General features: G+C 50.4%; 10 protein-coding genes across 10 annotated transcripts; 7 read left to right on the top strand and 3 right to left on the bottom strand.

Annotated features, from left to right (window-relative positions):
- Positions 1-25: 25 nt before the first annotated feature.
- N7533_007551 (uncharacterized protein) lies at positions 26-1,066 on the top strand (the record flags this gene model as incomplete). Its single annotated transcript, XM_057104201.1, has 1 exon — positions 26-1,066. One exon carries the CDS (start codon positions 26-28, stop codon positions 1,064-1,066), a length of 1,041 nt encoding a protein of 346 aa, XP_056959158.1.
- A 956-nt stretch (positions 1,067-2,022) lies between these two features.
- Positions 2,023-4,285, top strand: N7533_007552 (alpha/beta hydrolase; the record flags this gene model as incomplete). The annotated part of the gene is made up of 5 exons (XM_057104202.1): positions 2,023-2,422; positions 2,478-3,728; positions 3,784-3,859; positions 3,920-3,980; positions 4,037-4,285. 5 exons carry the CDS (start codon positions 2,023-2,025, stop codon positions 4,283-4,285), a joined length of 2,037 nt encoding a protein of 678 aa, XP_056959159.1.
- A 492-nt stretch (positions 4,286-4,777) lies between these two features.
- On the top strand, positions 4,778-5,840 carry N7533_007553 (class II aldolase/adducin family protein; the record flags this gene model as incomplete). The annotated part of the gene is made up of 3 exons (XM_057104203.1): positions 4,778-4,985; positions 5,111-5,418; positions 5,484-5,840. 3 exons carry the CDS (start codon positions 4,778-4,780, stop codon positions 5,838-5,840), a joined length of 873 nt encoding a protein of 290 aa, XP_056959160.1.
- A 627-nt stretch (positions 5,841-6,467) lies between these two features.
- Positions 6,468-7,282, top strand: N7533_007554 (uncharacterized protein; the record flags this gene model as incomplete). The annotated part of the gene is made up of 3 exons (XM_057104204.1): positions 6,468-6,883; positions 6,941-7,012; positions 7,072-7,282. 3 exons carry the CDS (start codon positions 6,468-6,470, stop codon positions 7,280-7,282), a joined length of 699 nt encoding a protein of 232 aa, XP_056959161.1.
- Positions 7,283-7,426: 144 nt separating this feature from the next.
- Positions 7,427-8,944, bottom strand: N7533_007555 (uncharacterized protein; the record flags this gene model as incomplete). The annotated part of the gene is made up of 1 exon (XM_057104205.1): positions 7,427-8,944. The coding sequence occupies one exon, from the start codon at positions 8,942-8,944 to the stop codon at positions 7,427-7,429; it is 1,518 nt and encodes a 505-aa protein (XP_056959162.1).
- Positions 8,945-10,573: 1,629 nt separating this feature from the next.
- N7533_007556 (uncharacterized protein) lies at positions 10,574-10,951 on the bottom strand (the record flags this gene model as incomplete). Its single annotated transcript, XM_057104206.1, has 1 exon — positions 10,574-10,951. The coding sequence occupies one exon, from the start codon at positions 10,949-10,951 to the stop codon at positions 10,574-10,576; it is 378 nt and encodes a 125-aa protein (XP_056959163.1).
- Positions 10,952-13,561: 2,610 nt separating this feature from the next.
- On the top strand, positions 13,562-15,120 carry N7533_007557 (glycoside hydrolase family 76 protein; the record flags this gene model as incomplete). Its single annotated transcript, XM_057104207.1, has 3 exons — positions 13,562-13,652; positions 13,760-14,457; positions 14,548-15,120. The coding sequence occupies 3 exons, from the start codon at positions 13,562-13,564 to the stop codon at positions 15,118-15,120; spliced, it is 1,362 nt and encodes a 453-aa protein (XP_056959164.1).
- Positions 15,121-15,438: 318 nt separating this feature from the next.
- N7533_007558 (dihydrofolate reductase) lies at positions 15,439-16,278 on the top strand (the record flags this gene model as incomplete). Its single annotated transcript, XM_057104208.1, has 1 exon — positions 15,439-16,278. One exon carries the CDS (start codon positions 15,439-15,441, stop codon positions 16,276-16,278), a length of 840 nt encoding a protein of 279 aa, XP_056959165.1.
- Positions 16,279-16,669: 391 nt separating this feature from the next.
- On the bottom strand, positions 16,670-19,501 carry N7533_007559 (putative voltage-gated chloride channel (ClcA); the record flags this gene model as incomplete). The annotated part of the gene is made up of 3 exons (XM_057104209.1): positions 16,670-16,825; positions 16,891-17,277; positions 17,327-19,501. The coding sequence occupies 3 exons, from the start codon at positions 19,499-19,501 to the stop codon at positions 16,670-16,672; spliced, it is 2,718 nt and encodes a 905-aa protein (XP_056959166.1).
- Positions 19,502-20,949: 1,448 nt separating this feature from the next.
- N7533_007560 (SGNH/GDSL hydrolase family protein) lies at positions 20,950-22,023 on the top strand (the record flags this gene model as incomplete). Its single annotated transcript, XM_057104210.1, has 5 exons — positions 20,950-21,088; positions 21,148-21,187; positions 21,261-21,339; positions 21,423-21,813; positions 21,890-22,023. 5 exons carry the CDS (start codon positions 20,950-20,952, stop codon positions 22,021-22,023), a joined length of 783 nt encoding a protein of 260 aa, XP_056959167.1.
- Positions 22,024-22,095: the final 72 nt, after the last annotated feature.

Here is a 22,095-nt window from a genome sequence, read left to right on the forward strand (position 1 = left end):
GCACACTCAGGCTGTGGATTAATTTATGGATTCTCTACAGGGTGATGTGGGCAGAGAAGAGCCCGAAAAGCCTCCGGTCGATTCTGATGAGGTTCCCACAACTGGCGTGTCGAGGCCTGCTTCACAATCTGGTCTAGTCCCTATCGAAACTCCCCGGACGCCGGGACATAGGCCTCAAAGTCAACATCCGCGTCATCCCGATGGACCGGTCGGTCCTTCCTCGCCCGTCACCGACAGGATTATCGAAAAGCTTTGTCTTACGGTGATACACCCAAAGACTCGTTCTCAAGCATCCGACGCAGGGTCAGGCTCGGAAGAAATGTCTCACTCGACGGTGGTGAACGAGGAGCAGGAGATTGATCAATCAAGCGATAGTCAAAGCGAAGGCTCCGATTCAGATGAGCAGATGGACATGAACGAGAGCAGCTCGCCGCAAATCCCACCGCATACGCCCAGAGCCCCGTCACGAGCGGTTTCAACAGCACCATTGTCACGGGAGCCTCGAGACTTGCAACACCCTGCACCTACACCAAATTTGGCTTCGTACCAAGCTGGTAGCTGGGGAGAGATGAAGTCGCTTGTGGCGGCCCTAGAAGTGCACTTTCTGCGATTCCCTGAATTCTACAGTGCCGAGGATCACAAAGTAAAGGTCGGCGAGCTATATCTCGAAGCAACCTCTGCTTCCGAATGGCGAGATCGGCGCCGCAAGCTGACACGGCCGTCCTGGATAGCATTCTGTTTCCTTGCGGAACAACTTGCGTTGACCATCGAACCTGATACGGCGCGGCGCTTGTATACCAGTACCCACCAGAAGCCTGGAGAGCCGGTTCTCAATTTTGCACTGTGTTTGCAAGAATATGCGCCACATTCTAATCCGGCGCATCATAACAGGGTGCGTCATTTCTATGACAGACTTCTCCCAGTACTCAAGAGCCAGGCGGGGAAGAATTGGGAAAGCTTCGATGATATTCATGAGATTGTGGAGTGCATGGTTAAGGCTGAGCAGTCGCTTCGTTGGACTAGTAACAGGTCACTTTCGTGCAAACGAGGGTGGGCGAATAGTTGAGCAAGAGACAATTAGCATTCGCGGAGCGGCGTTTATCAGGAGCTTTTCATTTTCATTTCATTTTCGGTCTACTGGACAAGGCATGGCAGGGTGCATTGTGATACTGGCATCATCGGGCTAGCGGAGTTATTCATTCTTGCTCTCTATTTCATTTTTCGATGAATATTAGCTAGCTTCAGCGAACAAAAGTATCATTTCCTCCGGGAGTATCAAGATTTAAACAGGATGTTCCTCCTGACTGCTACGTCTAAGCATCGAGACAAAAGGTAGCCCAGCCCGGCTCCACATCAGACTGCATAAGCCGATTTCTCCAAATCGCAAGAATATCCGATCACACCGACACAATACGACCCGAGGCCAATTCCATCGTCGATCGAGTTCGTCAATGCACACAAATGCTGGAGGTGGGGGGGATTCACCCAGGGACATTGGCCCTCTTGGCTGCAGGATGACTAGGACGAGGGTAGTGCATTGGGCTTGCATCCCTAGCCCCTCCACCAGCCCATTACAACCCTCTGATTTCGCAGCGCAAAACCTTGCAGACTGGGGCTTGCATGCTCACCATTCCCAATGGATCCTGGCGTTATCGATGGTATCGTGATCGATCAACCTCAGCCATCCCATTTACACTGGGCCTTGCCCCCAAGAAACCCGATAGGCTTCACGACCAGCCCGCTCCCCACCTGTGGGACCCTTTTGATCGGCGCTGGCCATGGTTCACTCGCTGTCACCCCAAACAAAGCCGCTCTTATCTGATTCCCTTCTCTCCCCTCTGTCAACTCCCGGGGTGGGAAGAGTGCGTTCTGGAAATTTGACTTCTGTTGCACTGCCCGTCACGAGCTAGGTTTCCCGCTCATCCGTACTCTCCGACAAAGTGTCGCGCTATTTATGAAGGGGCGTGGACCTTCCCCCCCGTAGCATCCTTTGTTGATCTCTTATCGTCCCATCGTTGAGCCATGGACGATTGGAAATCCCTTGACCCACGCTCGCTGCCGCACCGCCGGACTACCTCGTTGAAGAGGAGGCCTTGGGCTGCGATCTTGCTACTCGGGGCATCCGGCTTCCTTGCGTGGAGAACATGGTCATCAACTGGATCTTCAAGGCCAGCGCCAGAGGAGCCAGGGCCTACACCGAGTGGGTCCGAGTCGCCCTTCAGCTGGGACGAGATTGACCCCTCGCCCGTGCTGGAGTATCAGGACTGCGGCGATGGCTTCCAGTGTGCACGCCTGCAAGTGCCTATGGATTATAATCGCACCGAGACGGACGATCGAACATTTTCGCTCGCGATAGTCCGTATCCCGGCCAAGGTGCCTGTTTCCGATGCCCGCTACGGCGGCGCTGTTTTGATTAACCCCGGTGGGCCTATTCTATAACTACACTCTCCAGAATCGTAACTCATGCAAGCAACTAGGTGGCCCTGGTGGCTCTGGAACATTATCAGCTTTGCTATCCGGTCGTAATCTACAGACCATCGTTGATGCAGAGAACGATCCGTACAAAGCCGCTTTTGACGAAAATGATAGGTATTTCGATATAATTGGATTCGATCCGCGTGGTGTTGGTGCAACCACGCCTGCAGTGATGTGTTTCCCCGACCCTACGTCTCAAAAGGAGTGGGAGTTGCAGTTGGAAGCAGAGGGGATGCTGGGCAGTTGTCCCAATGCCCTGCAAAGAAACTGGCAGCGGATGCAGGCCTTGAACCAAGGTTGTTCAGTTTTTGATATGAACGCCGGCGCTGAGGCGTGGGGTAATGATCCTATGCTCTCTTATCTTAATACCCGCCTCGTTGCCCAGGACTTGGTCACCATCATCGAGCGCCAAGGCGAGTGGCGCGAGAAACAGGGCCAAAAGGCACAGGTTTCTTATGACAACTGCCATGGTGTGGATGAGTCGCGCGCTATTCTGAGACGCACGCAATGGCGTGTGGATAAAGAGCCTCTATTATATTGGGGCCGATCTTACGGCACCGTTCTCGGCGCGACCTTTGCGGCATTATTCCCGAATCGAATTTCCCGAGCGCTGCTGGATGGCGTCGTGGATATGGATAAATATTACGAAGGGAGGGGACCGAATGCGATCGCGGATGCGGATGCCATCTTTGACAAATTCGGTCAATATTGTGATGTTGCTGGGCCGGATGGTTGTCCTTTCTACGTTGAAGGCGGGCCTGAGGCTATCAAGGATGCGTACTGGGCACTTGAGAACCAGATCTTGAATAATTCCATTCCGGTTATGGCTTCTCATTCTCACGGGCCCGAGGTCGTGACCTGGACCGACTTGAAAGCCATCCTCCGCGTCTCCATGTACCAGCCCCTCCTTGCGTTCCACACCTTTGCAACTCTTATGGGATCGCTTTCGAGTGGGGACCCGGAGCCTATGGCTGTTTTCAAGCATAGCAGGCATGTCGAAAGCTGTCCATCGAAGGCGTGTAAAATCGCTGGTCCTTGGTCTCCGGAGTGTAGCCTGGGGCAAGATAACACCTTGTACGCTAGTGCGGCTATTCTTTGCTCTGACGCTAGTTTCATGACACATCATGATCAAGAGAGTTTTGAGGAAGTCTGGACCCAGCTCAAGTCTGAAAGTGCTACTCTTGGCGACTACTGGGCTCAGTTACAAATTGCTTGTGTGGGGTGGCAAGCTAAGGCCAAGTACGAGTTCACAGGTATGTGGTAACCTTGTGTGAACACGTATTGTTTAGCTATTCTAACATGAGCTAGGGCCTTGGGGCGGTGTCACGGCGCATCCTATACTGTTTGTATCTAATAAACTGGACCCAGTTACGCCTCTCCGCAGGTATGCATATCTATATGAAATACTACTTTCTGAAGAAGAGCATATGCTAACACCCACCAGTGCGCAACACATGTCCAAAAAATTCCCTGGATCGGCAGTTCTTGAGCAAAATTCAGAAGGCGTAAGTGCTCTCATATTTTTTTTCTCTTCTTGACTCCCAGCTTATTGCCGGAATAGCATACCACGGTTGCAGCACCTTCGCTTTGCGTAGCCAAGGCAATCCGAAACTATTTCCAGACTGGTGTTCTCCCGGTCGCAGGAACTATTTGTGAGGCTGATTTAAAGCCGTTAGTGGGTGCGCCAGATGGCATCCATAGTCTCGGCAAAGATCTGAGTCCCGGGGACCGCAAATTGTTGGATGCATCACTAGCGGAAGCGATGCGAGGTCACTTCCCACATCTATCGTTCGACTGGAATCTGTCCTAAACCATTGATCAATTTCTGGGTTTTTTTTCACCGATTCACTCCATTTCCTTATTATCGTCGACTATCTATCATGAGATCACGCCACTTCAGCCCTTTATTTCGGATCGGTTAGTCTTGTTTTATTCTTCTCTTCTATTGCATTTGCTGTTATAGATGAGCGACTCGGACTATTTTTCGTGCATTTGGCGAATTAAATGATATTATATAACCAAGTTCCCCCTCCTCTACATAACCTCGGATATTTCCCCGTAATCTCCATCCAAATTTCGGATGACTGCTTACGGAGACAACCAAAGGGTAAAGCGGAGAGACCCCGCCAGACCTCGGCATGCCCAAACGATCCAATCTGCGTGCTCGGATCGATAATCAGTATCAACCCCGCTCGTCGATCGCATATGCAGTTGTTCACCATGTAAGATTAGCAAATATTCCATTCTTCCTTCTCACACCATCTGATTATCGAAATCGGCTCAAGTTCATCCATCATCCATTATGGCTCCCCCCACAGCAACCGAGACCGCTAGCTCCATCACCGTGCAAGCACCGCAGTCTTCACAGACCGCTGGACTCGAGAAAGCAAAGGTGAAGATGCAGATGCCGGCAATGCCCAAATTCGAGGATAAGCTAGAAGAGCGAAACTATCTCAAGGGCCGACTTGCTGCAGCTTTCCGGATCTTCGGCAAGAATGGTTATGATGAGGGTATGTATACTTGCCAATATTTAATCCTTTTCGTTCCATTTGCTTGATATTGCATCTGTCCTACTATCTGGGTTTTCCACGTATCTACAGGTTTAGTCACTGACCTCCATCTCCTTATCTTGCAGGAGTTGCTGGCCACATTACGCTCCGCGACCCCGTCGACTCCACCACCTTCTGGGTGAATCCTTTCGGAACAGCCTTCTCGCTCATGAAAGCCTCAGATTTAATCCAGGTCGACCACTCCGGCAAGGTCATTGACGGTGGCCCGAATCGAATGCTCAATGCCGCGGCTTTTATGATCCACTCCGCCATTCACACCGCGCGACCCGATGTACTCTGCGCCGCGCATAGTCACAGTCTTCATGGTCGGGCGTTCTGCTCACTCGGTCGACCACTTGATATCACAACGCAAGATTCCTGCGCTTTCTATAACGTGAGTCTAACTCTCCACACATGTTTCAGTTATTCCGAAGAGAAAGCATTGCTAATCAATCCCAGGACCACGTCGTGTATAAGCAGTTCAACGGCGTCGTTCTCGCCGAGGAGGAAGGTCACAACATCGCCCGAGAATTAGGTGATAAGAAGGCTGCGCTCCTACAGAATCATGGCCTCTTGACTGTCGGGCAATCGATCGAGGAGACGGTGTTTTGGTTCGTGAGTCTTGACAAGTGCTGCTACGCGCAGCTTCTCGCGGATGCGGCGGCGACTGGACGCGGAGGGCAAACGGTGAAAATCGAGGAAGCAGATGCTGCTTTCACTTATAAAACGGTCGGTACGCCGATGGCGGGTTGGTTTAGCGCGAAGCCCTTGTTTGATGTTATTCATCATGAGACGAAGGGGGAGTACCTGGAATAGTTTGGCCGAGTAGTTTAGCATGGAATTCTCTTAACTACAGCGACTATACCGTATCTACTAGTAGTATATGAAAATTTTCTTGGTGGTTTACAATTTATGAATAGAAATCTAGATCCGCGTAGAGCTAGCCTTTTTCCGTGCAGGAACGACTAGCTTGAAGCTCTGAAACAACTTTTCAAGCAGGGGTCCCCACCCAAACCTGTCATCCCGTTCGTTCGGGGATCGATGGATTGGTCTTAGTGGATGGGTCTTCAGCCTTATTTGGCCAAGTCTTTTGGTGGAACGGGCTTGATGCCGAAACTATTCAGGGCCTCCGCGCTACTGGCTGTTGCAGACATTAATGCGCCAATCAATGGTTCGGGGAAATGGGTGCTTGTGAGGGCGTCGCCGTTTCACTTGTGGACATCTTCAATTTATTTCCCTCCGAAGTGAAACATCATGGGGACTTGGGCTTCATTGGTAAATTGATTGTTTCATTAACTAACCCGCCAAGGAAAACTATCCTGAACATGAATAGAAATGTCGACTACTAGTAAGAAAATTATGTTTAAATAGTGAGCAACGGCTCACATTTGTGGTAATGATAGACAGTATCCTGAAGATATCCGATTCTCCAATAACTCCACCATGCAGCTTTTTCTTTCCCTAATCGCCGGTGCAGGCCTAGCAAGCGCCAGTCTGTTCTCCACTGAAGGTTTGCTGGCCAAGCGCGACTCCTGGGGTGGAAGTGTTTCGCTGGGCCCATCTAAATCAACCATCGTTAATGCCGTGACTACTCTCATCCCTGGAGCTGCCCCGTCCACTCAGAACGGAATGTTATTCCTTTGGCCCGGTATGTCCAACGGTACTGGCGACCTGGTCCAGACTACCCTCGAAAGCTGGCCCGACAACTCCTGGTGTGGAGCTACCACTGGACAATGGTGCGTTCGCGCAAGTGTCTTCGGATCATTCGGCCAGTTGGATGGCACTGGAAGCCCTGTCAGTGGCACTGACCAGGTCCGCATCGAATACAACCTGGAGAGTGATGGAGAAACCTGGAAGCAGTATGTATTTGCGAAGTCTTGTGGCTGAGGAGCCATGGAGGGCTAATATTCCTGCAGGACTGTCACCAATGCCGCCACTGGTGCTGCTCTTTCTTCCTACTCTTACGCCTCTGGCCCATACATGAGAGGGTAAGACTAAGTGATCGAAGTCCTTTTAGAGAAGAATTCGATCGGCTAACTGTTCATAGCTACGGCACCGGCACTGAGTGCGATAACAGCTGCACTGGCACCGTCGCTGCCCAGCAGTACATTGATACCACCATCACCCTGGCCTCAGCAGACACCACCTTCGGCGATACTATTGCCAGCGCATCTGGCGCCACATACACTGGTCTGAGCTCAAGCTCAGGCGGCAAGGTCTGGAAGATCAGCGCCATCAACATCCCCGCGATGTCCTAGGGAGGAGAGAAGCCAGTAGCATGAAAATGCGATTCGTGTATTTTATTCAGATAGTTCCAAGCTCAACGCAGCAAACAAACAAACAATGAATGAAGATTCAAACCAACAACACGCTAGCTATGCAGTTTCGCGAAATATTAAACATTACTCCGTATAGTCCAGGTCAACAGCCAAGCGCACCGGTCCCGGCGGCGCCGCACCACCAATGCCATCATGGTGCTTCTTCGACTCGGTATAGGCATTAATGACCTTCTTCGCGCCGGGGGTGAGGATGGAGCATGCTTTTCCATCAGCCAGGCATATCCGCATCCCCTGCACCTTCTGCTTTGCAATCTGCGCTTGGATGGCAGATACGTCCCAGCCAGACCAGCCGTTATTCTCGATATCGCCGAAACTAAACTCGCCCCAGGTAGAGGTATATCCGCCAAAATTGTCCCTGGGAAGACCCTTTGTACCGGGCGCAGCGCCCCATGCTCCAATGGAATCTTCGTCGAAGGCGATGTACTTCGTCTCGCCGGGGGCTAGGACAAAAGTCACGGCTGAGTGGTCGTACCACCCGTCCATTTTGCCGTCGGGCCCGATCTTGTTCCAGATAATTACTGTCCAGGGCTCGGTGTTGGCGCCGGTGAATCGCGCAACGTACTTGTATCGGTGGGCTTCTGTTGGGCTGACTTCGATGATGTTGCTACCCCAGGGCACGCCCACGTTGCCGTGGTATTTTATCAGTGTTCCGGCTGGCTTGCTGTGGCCGCCGAAACGGCGGGTTGTGAATTCGTTGTTGGCGGGGAGGTCTGTCCACTGCATATTTTTGGGGACGGAAGGTCCGTCTGGGTGGAGGACTTGATCGAGGGCTGGAACTGGGAGGTGGGGGATTACGTCTGTTGGATTGTCGGGTAAGATGGATGGAAGCGATTGGAGAAGGTTGGGGTTTTTGGGAGCCGCATCTGGTTTAGAGCCTTTGGGTAGTGGACGCTCTGCTACTGACTCGGAAGCCTTGGGCTCTTTTGGAGCTGCAATATTGGACGACGAAGGAGCTGCGAATTTGGAAGACGAGGCTGGATTGTTGTTGGAGACGCTTGGGCTGGATGTCTCCATGTCTGTGACTGTCTTCGTCATGTGAATGGTGGTTGTCTCCTCATGAGCTGGTGTTATGATATTGGAAACATCGATACCATGGGTGGGCTGAGCATGCAGCTGGTCAAACTGGGATAAAGTTTCTGAAGTACTAGTTGAAGAGACTGGGTGCACCGGTGCTTCAAGAATGGAAGACTTCGACGGAATGGCTTGGATTGTGGCTGTTGCCGGCTCGAGAACACTCTCAACTGGCAATGGCCGAGGGAAGGCGTTTATTGGCAATTCTTGGGAAGCAATGGGCTTGAAAATTGAACTTGAAGCTTCTGTCGGATCAGGGTAGTCCTCAAAAATGGTCGTAGTGACATATCTAGTGTTCGTGGGAATACAGTCTTCAAAGACAGTGGTCGTCAGGGTGAGAGTCTCCACAATCGTATCCGCCGAGAGGTGGTCAATCCAGTCCAGATCTCTTGGTTCCGCTTGAACATGCGGCTTGATGTTTGCATGGAGACGTTTGTGGTGATTGTGGGCTCCCAACACGAGGTTGGCGCCCAGGGCCAGGATTAGCGGCGTATACATGCCCCCGCGCATATTGAAATGAGTGGATAGTAATGTAGGACAGGGAGTCTAGTTGGGTAATAAGAGGAGTTCCAAATCGAGAGAAATTGAGCTTTGCTCGGAAAATTGAGACAAAGAGAGACTTCGGTGACTTTAAAGAAAGTAGATATAGAGAGTGATTGAAGTTGGATAGCGATTGTGACCACGTTTACTGCGTGGTGGAAATTGGTGTCGGCTCCATGGTTGTGGTGTTGTCGATGAACTTGAGAAACTCGAGAAACGCGACGGGGAACGTGCCGTCATCTTATACTGAGACGCGATGGTCTGGCCCTTGAATATCAGGAATGTTATTTCGCGTCGAATCTTGGAAGGGCGATCTGATATGGACGGTAGCAGCCCCGAATTCCCAATCGCTTGGCTAGACGCGAACGCGTTCCCCATGAAAAGATTTTAGCCTGTCCAGTTCAATTCATCAAGGTACTTAGATTTGAAATCACTTTAATCTCATACCATGTACGTCAATAATTGAATTCGCAGCGATCTGATGGTTGGCCCGGTCGCGTGTGGTCTCGTCCTGGTAGCGCAACCCCTCGCATACCAACCCTAGATTGCAATCAAGGCACCTTCACACGTGAAGTAAAACGTGGGATCTGCAGCACATAAGGAACAGGGAATTGATTTGGACAAATCTATTGAGGCAGTTCTAATCTGTGCCCAATGGGTGTTCACATTCGTTCAAGTTAAGAGTATATAATAGTTCAGGCCAGAGGCCGTTGGAGGTTAATTAGAGCCCTGGAGAGTCTTCCGTTTTTATGTTTCTTCTGGTACAAAGGATGTTGAGGCCCCGGTTGTATCTACCAACTATCCTTTGAAATTCATTCACGTCCATAATCGTTCTCAGGAAAAACACTTGATGATAGCTGATGGGGAGCAGTTTAGCGAACGAGTCGGAAATTTGCTGGCCGGCTTCCTTGAGTTTCTCAGCCCAGAAAACTGCATTCCGTAGACCAGGCGTTCGTTTTCCGATCCCGTTTTTATTCTCCTGCCGAAGATAGGAAGACCTCAATTTGACTGCTAATGCAAAGTCGGGCTTTAGAAGACGGACCCTTTAAGCGGCTTCAACAGCTTGGGCGTGCTGATTGGCCTAGTCACAAAAGAGCGTATCATCGATGGTCGTTAGAAAATCGATTGGAACCGATTTATGATGTAATATTCCACTGACCAACTCAAAGCTGTCAAATCTTGTGAGATACCAATGGAGAAGTGATGGGTCATGGATCAGAATATATATATTGTGCGACAAGGGCTCTTTGGTGCCATTGCAGGATTTGCGGCAGCTCCGCCGACAAGGATAAGCTTGAAGTTTGTGGAGATTACATGCCGCAAAGCATTGGCGTACGCAATAACCTTCTGTGGGTGGATTGACATTGCAACTGAAACTTGATTCGCAGAGAGGTCAGCGGAAGAAACTAAGACTGAAACCATCTACTGAGCCCTGCTGTGATTTCCACGGTACCGGCTGGTTGCCAGCTCCTGGTGGGATATAGAAACCGCAGCGCTCAGGCTTCCCACTCTAATGACAATTTGGAGCATTTTCAACTCAACATGGATTTTATTTGCGCGGGTTTTCCCGTTCAGCTTTGCACCAGTCCATTTCTGGCTTTATCGAGTTGGTGTTCTGGGTACCCTTAGCGTTGCCCTGCTGGTCTTGGCCGGAGCCCTAAGTTGCTGAGTTGCTGGGGGTGTATTCACGACTATGATGGGAGAGGAAAGACTGGAACTGGCGAGAGCGACAAGAGAGGATGGTTTGTGCTGCTGGTCTTCGGCACAGTAACTCGGCAATGGCTCGATCGATATGTTCTCGGATCGAGGGTACGCAGAGGCCAATTCATAAAGTGCCAGGATTTCTTCTTGAAATCCTGTTTCGCGGTGGAGCAAATTGATTTTGTCCTTGAGAATCTCAGCTGCAACCATAGGCAGAGAAAGCTCAGTCAGGACTTTTTTGATCGAGTCTCTTATGGCCTCCCAGAAATGACGCATCGGTATTCTCGAGGGGCATCTGCTTGTCCGGGAGGTGCACGATCGAAGCTGCGGTGACAAACCTACTCATTCCAGTGGCAATCTGCGTATGCGAATTGCGCTTCCCCGGTAGTCTCGTAGCAGACACATTTTGCCCAAAGACCGCCTGGTATTCACGCTCATTGATAAATGTAAGCCGCGGAATTGGGGTGAGTAGTAGTATTTCCTCAGGTAATTTGAAATTATCATTCTTTGTCGAAACATGCGACCAGCCAGCTGTCCGTACTCAATGATGATTCCGGAATTTTTGGTCCAGGATCTTTGGCATTCGACTCTGCTCCATTTGTTAGAAACACTCTGCCACTTTCGTCGGGAGCTTGGCCTCAACCTCTTTGCAAGCTTGTAGGTGGTGGTCCGACTCAACTCGAGCAGGTGGCTCAAGGCCGAAGCTGTATCGCTTTCCCTGTCATTCCCAGTGGCAATTGCAACATGCGGGGAGCATCTGGGACATCGTAGTGCATGAGGAGAAAAGTCCTTGATCAGTGATGAAGTGTCGGACCTCGCCCGCCTGTTTGATTCTCGCGGACTGAATCCACATGGCCTGTAAACTCCAAGGTGCGCATGTTTCTGTTGGACATGTTGGGCAAATTCCATCCAGGGTTTGTCTTCAAGAAGCCCGTGCTCTCTGTGTGCCTGCTCTGTGTTGAACTTGGCTCCGTTTCCGAAAATAGCAGCTTGCCACTATTCGACTTTTTGATCACCCCAGAAATACATTTAGTGGCATTTTGCGTCTTCTCATTTTTATTTGCGAAGCTTGAATGGCAGTGGCATTTTATAGGCAGCTTGAAGAGTTGACTACCCATGCTTTGTCACAACGCACTGGTTTCGAATAAAAGGAGAGGAACCTTGGGAAGGACTCGGAGGTAAACAATGAGGATATCCAGAAACTTGAAGGGAAACAGCGAACCTTGGAAGGAGCCACCGATAGAAAAGTAATGAGGTAAAGATGTTGTCATTGTGTGCACCAGAATGAAATTACAAATTTTCATATATGTGAATTACTATAATAGTTTTTAATTTAGGCTGAAAATTAGTACCGTGATCCAAGCCTGAGGGTGGCTGTAGCCCTGGAGCAGTGCCTACCTAGGTGGGTATATATTCAAGTGTCAGACCGGACATCCTTCAAGTTGAAATTGCCATCATGGGCAAATGTTACTAGTAATACTATGGGGAAACATCTTGAATGATTGCTAGGCGTACACAATGAAATCCGGGTGGCCAATTAAACAGCCGCAACGCCAACATCTTCAATCATTTGGGCATCCTTGGGGCGATCGGCACTTCCAACAAATGAGTGCCTCTCACAAATCAACGCTCACAGCCCCCACATCATTTCATCGCAGTGCTGCCTCTAAGGGGCAAGCAAGGCGATCCATGGATTTTAAGCTTCAAATTCCAGATTACAAAGAGTTTCCTGTGTGAATGAGTGTTTGAAATTACTCTTACATTACTACAACCCCCGCAAAACCTTTCGGCTTCTCGTATGCCATATGTACACCAGCGCACAGCCACACAGAATCAGAAACGGTGTGCAACCATAAGACCGACAAGTTTGCTTGTCCCCTGGCTCTCCTGAAGATGATGAGTCAGGCGCGCAGAAAAAAAAAAGGGGGAACCTTTCGAGCGACATCCACTCAGCGACTAATTTGCATTCACAGCACAGAGTGTTCTTGGAACTCTTGGAATACCGCCATAGTCTCGGCATTTGAAGGAATCGGAAGCTCTGATTCGTCGAATGACACAAAATTGAGGATTGGCAGCACTGCCACATTGTGGTTTTTTAATTTCCAACCGATCGCGCGCATCTTGGCGCTTAGACTATTGCTTGGCACTTGGCGTATTTTCAAGTTATTTTTATTTTTGGATTTTTGTCTTGATTCATCACTTCAATCAGGCAGCAGCCTTGTCTCCACCTTGTTTATTCTTTTGCGCTATTGATTGCACTTTGGTGGGGACTTCATATTCATTCAGGTCATTCAGGGTACTCCGTATTCTGTAGTTCAGGGCAAGATGTACTCCGTACTTCTATATGCATTGATTCATTAGCAATCGGGTACTAGCAACAACAAACCGGATTTCTGCATGAACATGGATGTCTCGAATATGTGATCATTTTAGCGCCCGATCTCTTTGATCATCAGACAGGTTTCATGTGCGCGGGGGAGCATTGGTCACGGTGATCAAACTGGAATGAATGGCTCATATGATTCTTTCGTACTCGCTACTCCGTACCTATCAGATTGCAATACACACTAGTCAGCAGCCACCATCGCGTCCGGATATAGACAATGTAAAAAACAGCACCAGAGGCAAGTCAAACAGAAAGAGAAACAGGAACGCCAGAAGAAATGGGCCAAGCGGGTCCGCCTTCTTACGATGTCTTGGCTCCGACAGCATGCGACCGGATGGGGGCGGACGGGGTCTTGCTGGGCGCCCAGAGGCCCTGGACCCTTTAGGGCGCTCTTCCCCCCCGTCTTTGCTTTAGTGCTTCTTGTCCGATACCTCGAGTTTTGCCTTCTGCAACCCCTTTGTCATCCATGGGGACATCGAAAAACACCCGATTCTGAACTCATGAGGCTTTTCAAAGGGTCGATCGCCCTGGTGGGCGGGATTCTCGCCCTACGGGGTGCTTTTGCGATCGACATCGATCCCGAGAGTCAAGGTATGTCGAATGTCAATCCCCTAGGATCGAGCTCGGTTCAGTTCAGATCAGTTCAACTATCCGGTCTAGGTCTTTTCTAACATTTCTTTGTTTGCGTGGGTGAATAGATTCTATCAAAAGCGCGGCCAAGACCGTCGCGACCTCTATGATCGATTACTACAATGCTCGCGACTCCAAAGACATCCCCGGAAAATTCGACGGCACCTGGTGGGAGGGTGGATCCATGTTCATGACCCTGATTCAGTATTGGTACTTGACCGGCGACGATCAATTCAACGAAATCATCCAGGACGGCATGTACTGGCAAAAAGGCAGCGACAACAATTATTTCCCCAGCAATTCGTCCTCATACCTCGGAAACGACGATCAAATGTTTTGGGGCATGGCGGCGATTATCGCCGCGGAGTTCAATTTCCCCCAGCGAAGCGATGAGCCCTCGTGGGTCACACTGGCTCAGGGTGTCTTTGATGCGCAGGTTGCTCGTTGGGACAACACGACTTGCAATGGTGGTCTGCGGTGGCAAATCTGGCCATATCAAAATGGATATGAAATCAAGAATGCTATTTCCAATGGTGGATTGTTCCAGTTGGCGGCCCGCCTGGCTCTGTACACCAAAAATGAGACCTTCGCCAACTGGGCGGAGACGATTTGGGATTGGAGCTTGACTACGCCTCTGTTGAAGAAGAAGAATTGGAATATTGCCGATACCACGAATGTTGATGCGAATTGCAAGGATCACGGCGATTGGCAATGGACGTACAACTATGCTACTTACATCGCCGGTGCTGGTTATATGTATAACTACGTGAGTCGCGAGCACCTGGCAGAAGCCCCCACTAGCCATCTGTTCAAGTTAGAAACATAACTTGAAAACGCTAACCTTGATATTTAACAGACCGACGGCAAAGATTATAAATACCTCGAAGGCATCAGCGGGTTGATTTCGACCTCCAACCAATTCTTCCCCAAGAGCGGCAACGGCCAAATTATGTCCGAAATTACCTGCGAAGCGACTAAAAACTGTGATCGCAACCAAAAAACATTCAAGGCATATTATGCATCCTGGCTTGGATTTATGTCCCTCATTGTACCCAAAAACGTGACGGACCCTTCCATGGCGAAATTCAAGACATCCGCCGTTGCTGCTGGTCAGCAATGCTCGGGTGGAAAAGATGGGAAGCACTGTGGAATCCGGTGGACGATGCAGGCCGAGTGGGATCAGACAACAGGGTTGGAACAGGAGATGGCTGTTCTGGGCGTCTTGAACGCTATCATGGTCCCGTTCAAGCAACAGGGTCCTTATAATGTGGACAATGGTGGAGAATCCAAGTCCAATCCGAATGCAGGCGTAGATGAGGATCCCAAGACCAGAACGATTACTTCGGGAGACCGGGCTGGTGCTGGAATTTTGACGGCGGTTTTTGTTGGCACTTGGGTTGCTGGTCTTGCATGGGCTATTTGGGGTTAGATTATACTTGGTATTTCTTGAACAAATTTCTTCGGCGTTGGTATATATCATTCTATTTCAAATATTCAAATCTTCAGAATTTCAGCAATTCTAGTTCTCTGTTATACCATAAAGCATGTAAACCACCTGGGCAATTCTATACCCAACTAGGTAAGCCGCGGTGATAACCGCGGCGATAAGCTCGCTGGCAACCTTCCATACCTAAAGGAGGACGGGGAACTCGAAACTTCCAACTCCATCAACACTCACCCTCTCTACCCTACTACTCTCCTCAACCCAACCACAACCAACCTCGAACCACAAAATCCCAAATAAAAAATGCCACCACCAACAACCCACTCCCTCTCCCCCTCCCTCCCCCTCACCCTCATCGTCGCAACAACCCCAATACGCGTCGCGTCCACGACCACCCCACCCTCCGAAAATGCCGCCACACGTCTAGGAATCGGCCTAAAGGGCACCCTCCCCTGGCCACGCATAAAAGCCGACATGAGCTTCTTCGCGCGCGTGACATCCCGCCCCCCGAAACAAGGCACAACGAACGCAATCATCATGGGCCGCAAGACGTACGATTCGGTCCCGAAGCACCTCCGTCCGCTGGGGAAGCGGATTAGCGTTGTGATTACGCGGGATCGGACGGGTTTGGTGCGCGAAGGTGTGTTGGCGGAGTTGGAAGCTAGGAAGGTTAAGATGGCTGCTGCTAAGGCGAAGGCTGAGACTGAGGCTGGGAGTGAGAGTGCGGGGCCTGGGAAAGTGGAGGAACCTGTTACCGATGCGATTGTTACGCCTAGTTTGGACGAGGCGCTGGAGCGGCTGGATGCTGTTTATGGGCCGGAGGGACTGGGGAAGGTTTTTGTCATTGGGGGTGCGGAGATCTATGGTGCTTCGTTGAGGGGTGGGGGGGTTTTGGCGGGGAGGCCGGTGCGGATTGTTATGACGCATGTGGTGCGGAAGCGTGTTACTGACAGTGGCGAGGAGGTTGAGGTGCCGTTTGAGTGTGATACGTTTTTCCCGGTGGAGAGGTTTACGCCGGAGAATGGGTGGCGCTGTGTTAGTTCGGAGGAGGTGACGGAGTGGGTTGGGGAAGATGTTACTGGGGAGTGGAAGCGGGAGGGAGATGTTGAGGTTCGGATGGTTGGGTATGAGCGGTTGGACTAGATGGGACTGGACTGGGCGGGATAAAAAAATAGAGGATGGACATGAATGACTATTGATGAGATGTACTTAGATTCCAGAGGTAAAATCTTGTGGATCTTCCAACTTGGTAAGATCATTCTCACTGTACAGCTTGGAAAACAAAAAAGATGACATGTACACAATTGTATGTCCAGCGAACGATTCTATGCAATTCAGACTGCCTCACCATGGGTCAGGGCTCTGAGAGGAACAAAAACACAATGGGGAATATGCAATGTGCAAGCAATGCTATGCAAAATATCGACAAGAAACTAAAAGCACGAGGAAAACATTCAATAGATGATCAACGCCGGCCATATCATGGCCCCGAGTGGCATGAAAAACAGGGATGAAAGATTCGTAGCGAGTCAACTTATTCGTTCGTCTTCATGTATTTCACAAAAGACTTCTTATGTACGAGACCAACGTATTGTCCGTTTTGTATGACGCAGAGGTAGCGGAGACCAAGCTTGGCGAAGCATTGGTAGACTAGGTCAATGGGAGAGTGGACATCAAGGGCGATAGGAGACTATTTGGGATTTCATTAGCACCGGGGATGATTCTCAAAGAAGGAAACTGAAGGTCATGGCTTACAGGGTCAATATAACGAGTGAAGTCGTCCTGCAGGAGATCTTCATTCTCGCTATCATAGATTGCGATGGAAGAGTCCATTGACATTAGGCAAATGGTGTGATCTTCGTCTTCGCCGAGAGTGTCGAGAGCGTATTCTAGGTCTGGTGCCGGGATCAACCCAGTGAGAACACCATTGCGGAGTATAGGAAGACCGCTGTCCAGCTCGCCAGCCATTAGCAAATCCTCGAGTTTTGAGCGGAGTTCGGAAGCTGGAACGAAAGGAGAGCCGGAAATATCAATGGTGCGCTTCTTTCGAGCGGGCCGAACGATATCTCCCAGCTCGGCATCCGAGATCGGTTGTAGTTTGCTATCCAGGAAGGGATAAGCGTTCATGTCGGTGAGGAAGTCCTAGGTATCATTAGTATTTGCGGCGAAATGGGGAAGGGGTGCATCTTACGTAGATACTGCGTGGCTCGATGGCATCAGCTGTCCATTTGGCGCAGAGGATTGCCAGAGAGAAAGGAAGCACATGGTCTAGACTTCCGGTGAGCTCGAAGAGAATGACAGCGAGGGTTACCGACAGGCGTGTAACGCCACACATTGTAGCTCCGGCAGCGACCAATGCGTACACACCCGGGGTAACGCATGATTCCATGCCACTAATATCACAGGAGTTGAATAGGAACATGGTTGGATTATTTGCTGCCCAGTATTGGACAACGTGCCCAACGATGCGGCCCATTAGGCCGCCCACAACCATGGATGGAACGTAGATACCAGCGGGGACCTTGATCCCAAATGTGACCACGGTCAAGAAGCTCTTAATCACAAAGGCGACGAGAAGATATTGCACGACTTCAAGAATATTGTCTTCTTGAGGGCATAGGCCGGTGCGTGACTTCGATTCGCCGGTACAAGGGGTTGTGAGCTCAAAGAGGAGTTCAGTGACTGGCAACTTGGTGTATCGATTCCAGAAGCTAATCACACCGGTGACCAATGCGACAAGCAAGACCTCAAACATGGGAGAGCGTTTAATTAGAGGGATGCGACGGAAAGACCGGGCCCACAAACTGGACGCTTTGATGAACAGTGCTCCTAGTGCGCCACCCATAATGCCGAGCAGGATGAAGATGAAGACCTCAAAAAACTCCCAGTCTGATAGATATCGAACCTCAAACAGGACAATCTTCCCGGTGCCATATGGGTTAAGAAACTTCAGAGACAAGGCTGCCGCGATACAGCAGAAGAATGTTCTGAATAGGGTCTTTGGCGGAAAGTAATAGCTTACCTCCTCTAAGCTGAAGAGGACACCGCCGATTGGTGCGCCGAAAGCGACTGCTACGCCGCTGGCGGCACTGGCACTCAAAACCTCGCGCCTTTTGCCGTCGTTTTGGTTGTACTTTGCGAACAGGCGGCAGCAAATATTACCCACGCAGGTGGCGATGTGAACATACGGGCCTTCCTTGCCTAAGCTCAGACCAGATGAAATACTGAAGATAAGTGCGATCGTCTTAATAACCAAAGTCTTCAAGCCGAGATAGCCATGAAGCACGAAGCCACTATTGATGACTTTCACCTCAGCCACGCCACTACCAGCTGCTGAATAGTAGATCATAGCCGGCCGGGCTGGATTATTGGGGAAGGTGCCGTGTGGAGTCGTGTCAGACGAAGGAGATCCACTCCCGGCACTGCCAGTATTTGGCTTCGTGCCTCGTGACTCCGCGCCAAGGTTCTCATCGAGGGTGGTCAAATGGATTGATGATGGAACAACCGTCTTCGTGAGCATTGTAAGAGCACAGGCGATAGCGGCAAGGCCTACGCTCCAAGCAATAAACATGATGAAATCGATTGGTTCGTTGTCATCGGCAGAGGATTTGAATAACTGGGACCATGTTCGCCAGCGGCCTGGGCTGCAGTCGGTATGACTGGAAAATAGATATGAAGAGCAGAATCCAAATTTCATGTCGAAGATCGCGTCCTCGGTGATATCAACGAAGTAAGCTATGGCAGCTGTGATGCATCCGATAAGCGCCACGAGGATCCATCCTTGTGCGCCATCAAACCATGCTAGCAATCGCCCTCTAATGTCTTTCCGCTGTCGAAGCTGTCGTAGACGTACTCCATCGGCGATACTATCGTGCACCCAGTCCGTGGAGGTAAATTGGTCGTACCAGGTCCGCTCGTCGAGGAAGGAAGAAGCGGTCAAGCCGTCTTTGGTGGAAGGCGCGACACTGACAGGCCTCCCCTCCGGATCGTCCGCGGTGACACTCGCTCGTCGACTGAGTCGTCGACTCTGTGAGTTGGCTCTGCTATGATTCCGGGTTCGGCGTAGGCTGCCTGTCGCGAGTAAATACCGAAGAGATTCGGGACCGGAGATACCGGAGGTGCTGGTATATGAACGGCGAGGGATTCGCCGCTGAGCTTCAGATCCTAGTAAGCTGGTGGTTTCGCTCAGGTCAAGCTGGGCCTCCAGCGACTGGTAGCCGGTATGCGGTTCGGAGAGGTAGCTTTGCGATCTTCGGTAGGCGGTTGGAGAGGGAGGAGCTGTACGAGTCGTGGGGGTCATTTCGGGATCGTTATAGTCGCCCTCCCCGCGTGATAAGGAGCGAAATTGGGGGATAGAGCGAGGCATGGCGGGGATTTGGGCCTTCAGACTTCACTCGTGGGAGTGGCGGGCCTGAGGAAGTCCGTCAGTTGGAGGTGGAGGCCTCTTTTGGAGAGTTTGGGGATTGACCCGGGGAGGCCCACATTAACGCAAGGTAGCGACGGTGATAGTATTCTGCCAACGTGAGCGGCGGTGCTGGGGAGGAAAAGTTGAAGGTGAGTTGATACTGAAGAAAAGAATATGATAATAAGAGAATAATGAAAGGAATCCGCCATGGCGGAGTTCATGAAAAGAAAAGGCAACGGTGAAAGGATCTCCAAAAAAAAGAGGAGTGGCGGATGATCGGGCAACCGCGTCAGGTGCAGCGCTGAGCACGAGCTTCCTCCAGCAGCAACTACACCCCTTCATCCCCTTCATTCCTTAAAGTTCATCATTAATTTATTGATTTAACTCTACTGGCACCTTTGAACTCCGCCGAGACAGTGTGGAGGGGTAACTGCATATGTTGCCTATGTTTCTCGTCTGAACTGCAGTTCAAACCCCCCCCGCGATTCCCGCCGATCGACAGCCGTTTCAATATGAGCAGTGCTGATCCCAGACACGGAGAGGGTTTCCGACCTTCAACGGTGCCTATTTCACCTATCATTCGCCAAACTACCGTCACCACCCGGCTAGTACATATGATTCAGATCCGAGTCCTGGGCAACAGAGGACAGTGCGGCGCCTGACTTGAGCCTAACTGGGGTTGACGGGGGGGGCACCTGCTTACGTATGGTCAGCGATCATGGACTCACGGACCAATATACTTCGAGGACGAGGAGTGTCTCGGGAAGAGAGGTTGAACAAATCCACACAGGCTGGGAGGGTCCTCGATTTCCACCATCTTGGAGGTGCCTAAGCGTGGTTGATCTTTGACTCATGGCTTCAAGTGGCGTTGCGGGGATGCATCTGGATTACGACGAGTGGTGAGTGCTAACAATAGTACGACAAAAAAGTTGCCTACTGGTCTTCCATCACGGAAGAACAGTGGTCACAGTGTCAGAGTACATACTCTATGTGCGTATGGTATTGGACTGATCTCTCGGAGATGGCTCGGCGATAACAGCCCTCAGGGAGCTTTAGGGTCCTCAATCGACATGAAGTTTTCAGTGCCTATACCTAGGTATACTCGGTAACTATTTAGTTGTGTAGAATATACAAGCCGTTCAAGGCTAGGGTTAGGATATGCTATTACATCCTATATACAAGAATGGACGGTTGGCATTGGTGGATAAATGGAGCAATCCGAGGAACTGCAAAATGATAAGCTTGCGCGATCGCAAAAGCTTCGAGCTCCACCTGCACTTCCCTTTTGTCCACGGAGCCCCCCCCCCACCTTTAAAACTCATCGCATCCCATTCCACGTCAATTTGAATCGTTGCTTGTTTCTTCAATTCTGCATTTCTTAATCCCTCGCGAACATCGACTCTTGAGCAATGTCTGCTCTTGATACCCCGCCCGCCAATGAAGGTGTGGCTCAGCCGTACGACCAATTCATTCTCTTTGGTGACTCCATCACCCAGATGTCTTATAACCAGGAAGTTGGCTTTGGATTCGGTGCTCAGCTACAAGAAGGTGTGCCAATATCCCGCAGATCCAATTAAATCTCGAATTCAACTTATTTGTCTTGATAGTCTACGCCCGAAAGCTGGATGTCATCAACCGAGGCTTTTCGTGAGTAACGAGAGCCACTGAAATTGAATTGGGGGGGCATTTGTGATCAATATTCTTTTCTGACATCCAGCAGAGGATATACTACAGCGCACGCAATCAAGATTTTTCATCAATTCTTTCCGTCGCCCCAGACTGTCAACGTTCGATTGATGGTAAATAACTAAATAACCCCGGACCTCCCTCCATATCTGACCCAGAGATAGCCATGTGATATGATGATACTGACTTCCCGTAGACCATATTTTTCGGTGCAAACGATGCATGTGTTCAGGGCCATAATCAACATGTGCCCTTGGAAGTCTACAAAGAGAACCTGAAGAAGATCATCCAGCATCCCGCTACGCGAGCTCAAAACCCTCGCATTGTCATCATCACCATTCCCCCGGTCAACGAGTACCAACTTGAGAAATTTGACAATGATAAAGACACACCACACCCTAGTCGAACTGCTAGCCTTGCCAAAACATATGCGACGGCGGCTCGTGAAGTTGGGGCCTCTTTGAACGTCGCCGTGGCAGATGTATGGTCTGCATTCATGGCTACCACTGGCTGGACAGAGGGTCAACCATTAGCTGGGTCTCGGGATCTAGCCAACAATGAAGAATTTAGCGGTTTATTCACCGACGGTATGTTTGATTCTCCCAAGCTCATCAGGATGAGATGTACAAGGGTATCTGCAATAGTCCTGACAATATGCTCTAGGTCTGCATCTCACTTCTGCTGGATACCGAATAGTCTTCGAGGAAGTTATCAAGACAATCCGAGCCAATTGGCCTGATCAGGACCCGGAGACTCTTCCCATGATCTTCCCTCCTTGGTCTGAAGCCCCGAAATGAAACAGTTCAGATAGATCCATGTTTGGCTTTGCAGCGTAGACTAGCGACCTTTCATAGTGAATTCAAGAGCAA

This window comes from Penicillium manginii (assembly GCF_028828005.1).
Source record: "Penicillium manginii strain IBT 31320 chromosome Unknown utg000005l:1.0-5665137.0:1.0-5668048.0, whole genome shotgun sequence".
In the NCBI taxonomy this organism is placed as follows: domain Eukaryota; kingdom Fungi; phylum Ascomycota; class Eurotiomycetes; order Eurotiales; family Aspergillaceae; genus Penicillium; species Penicillium manginii.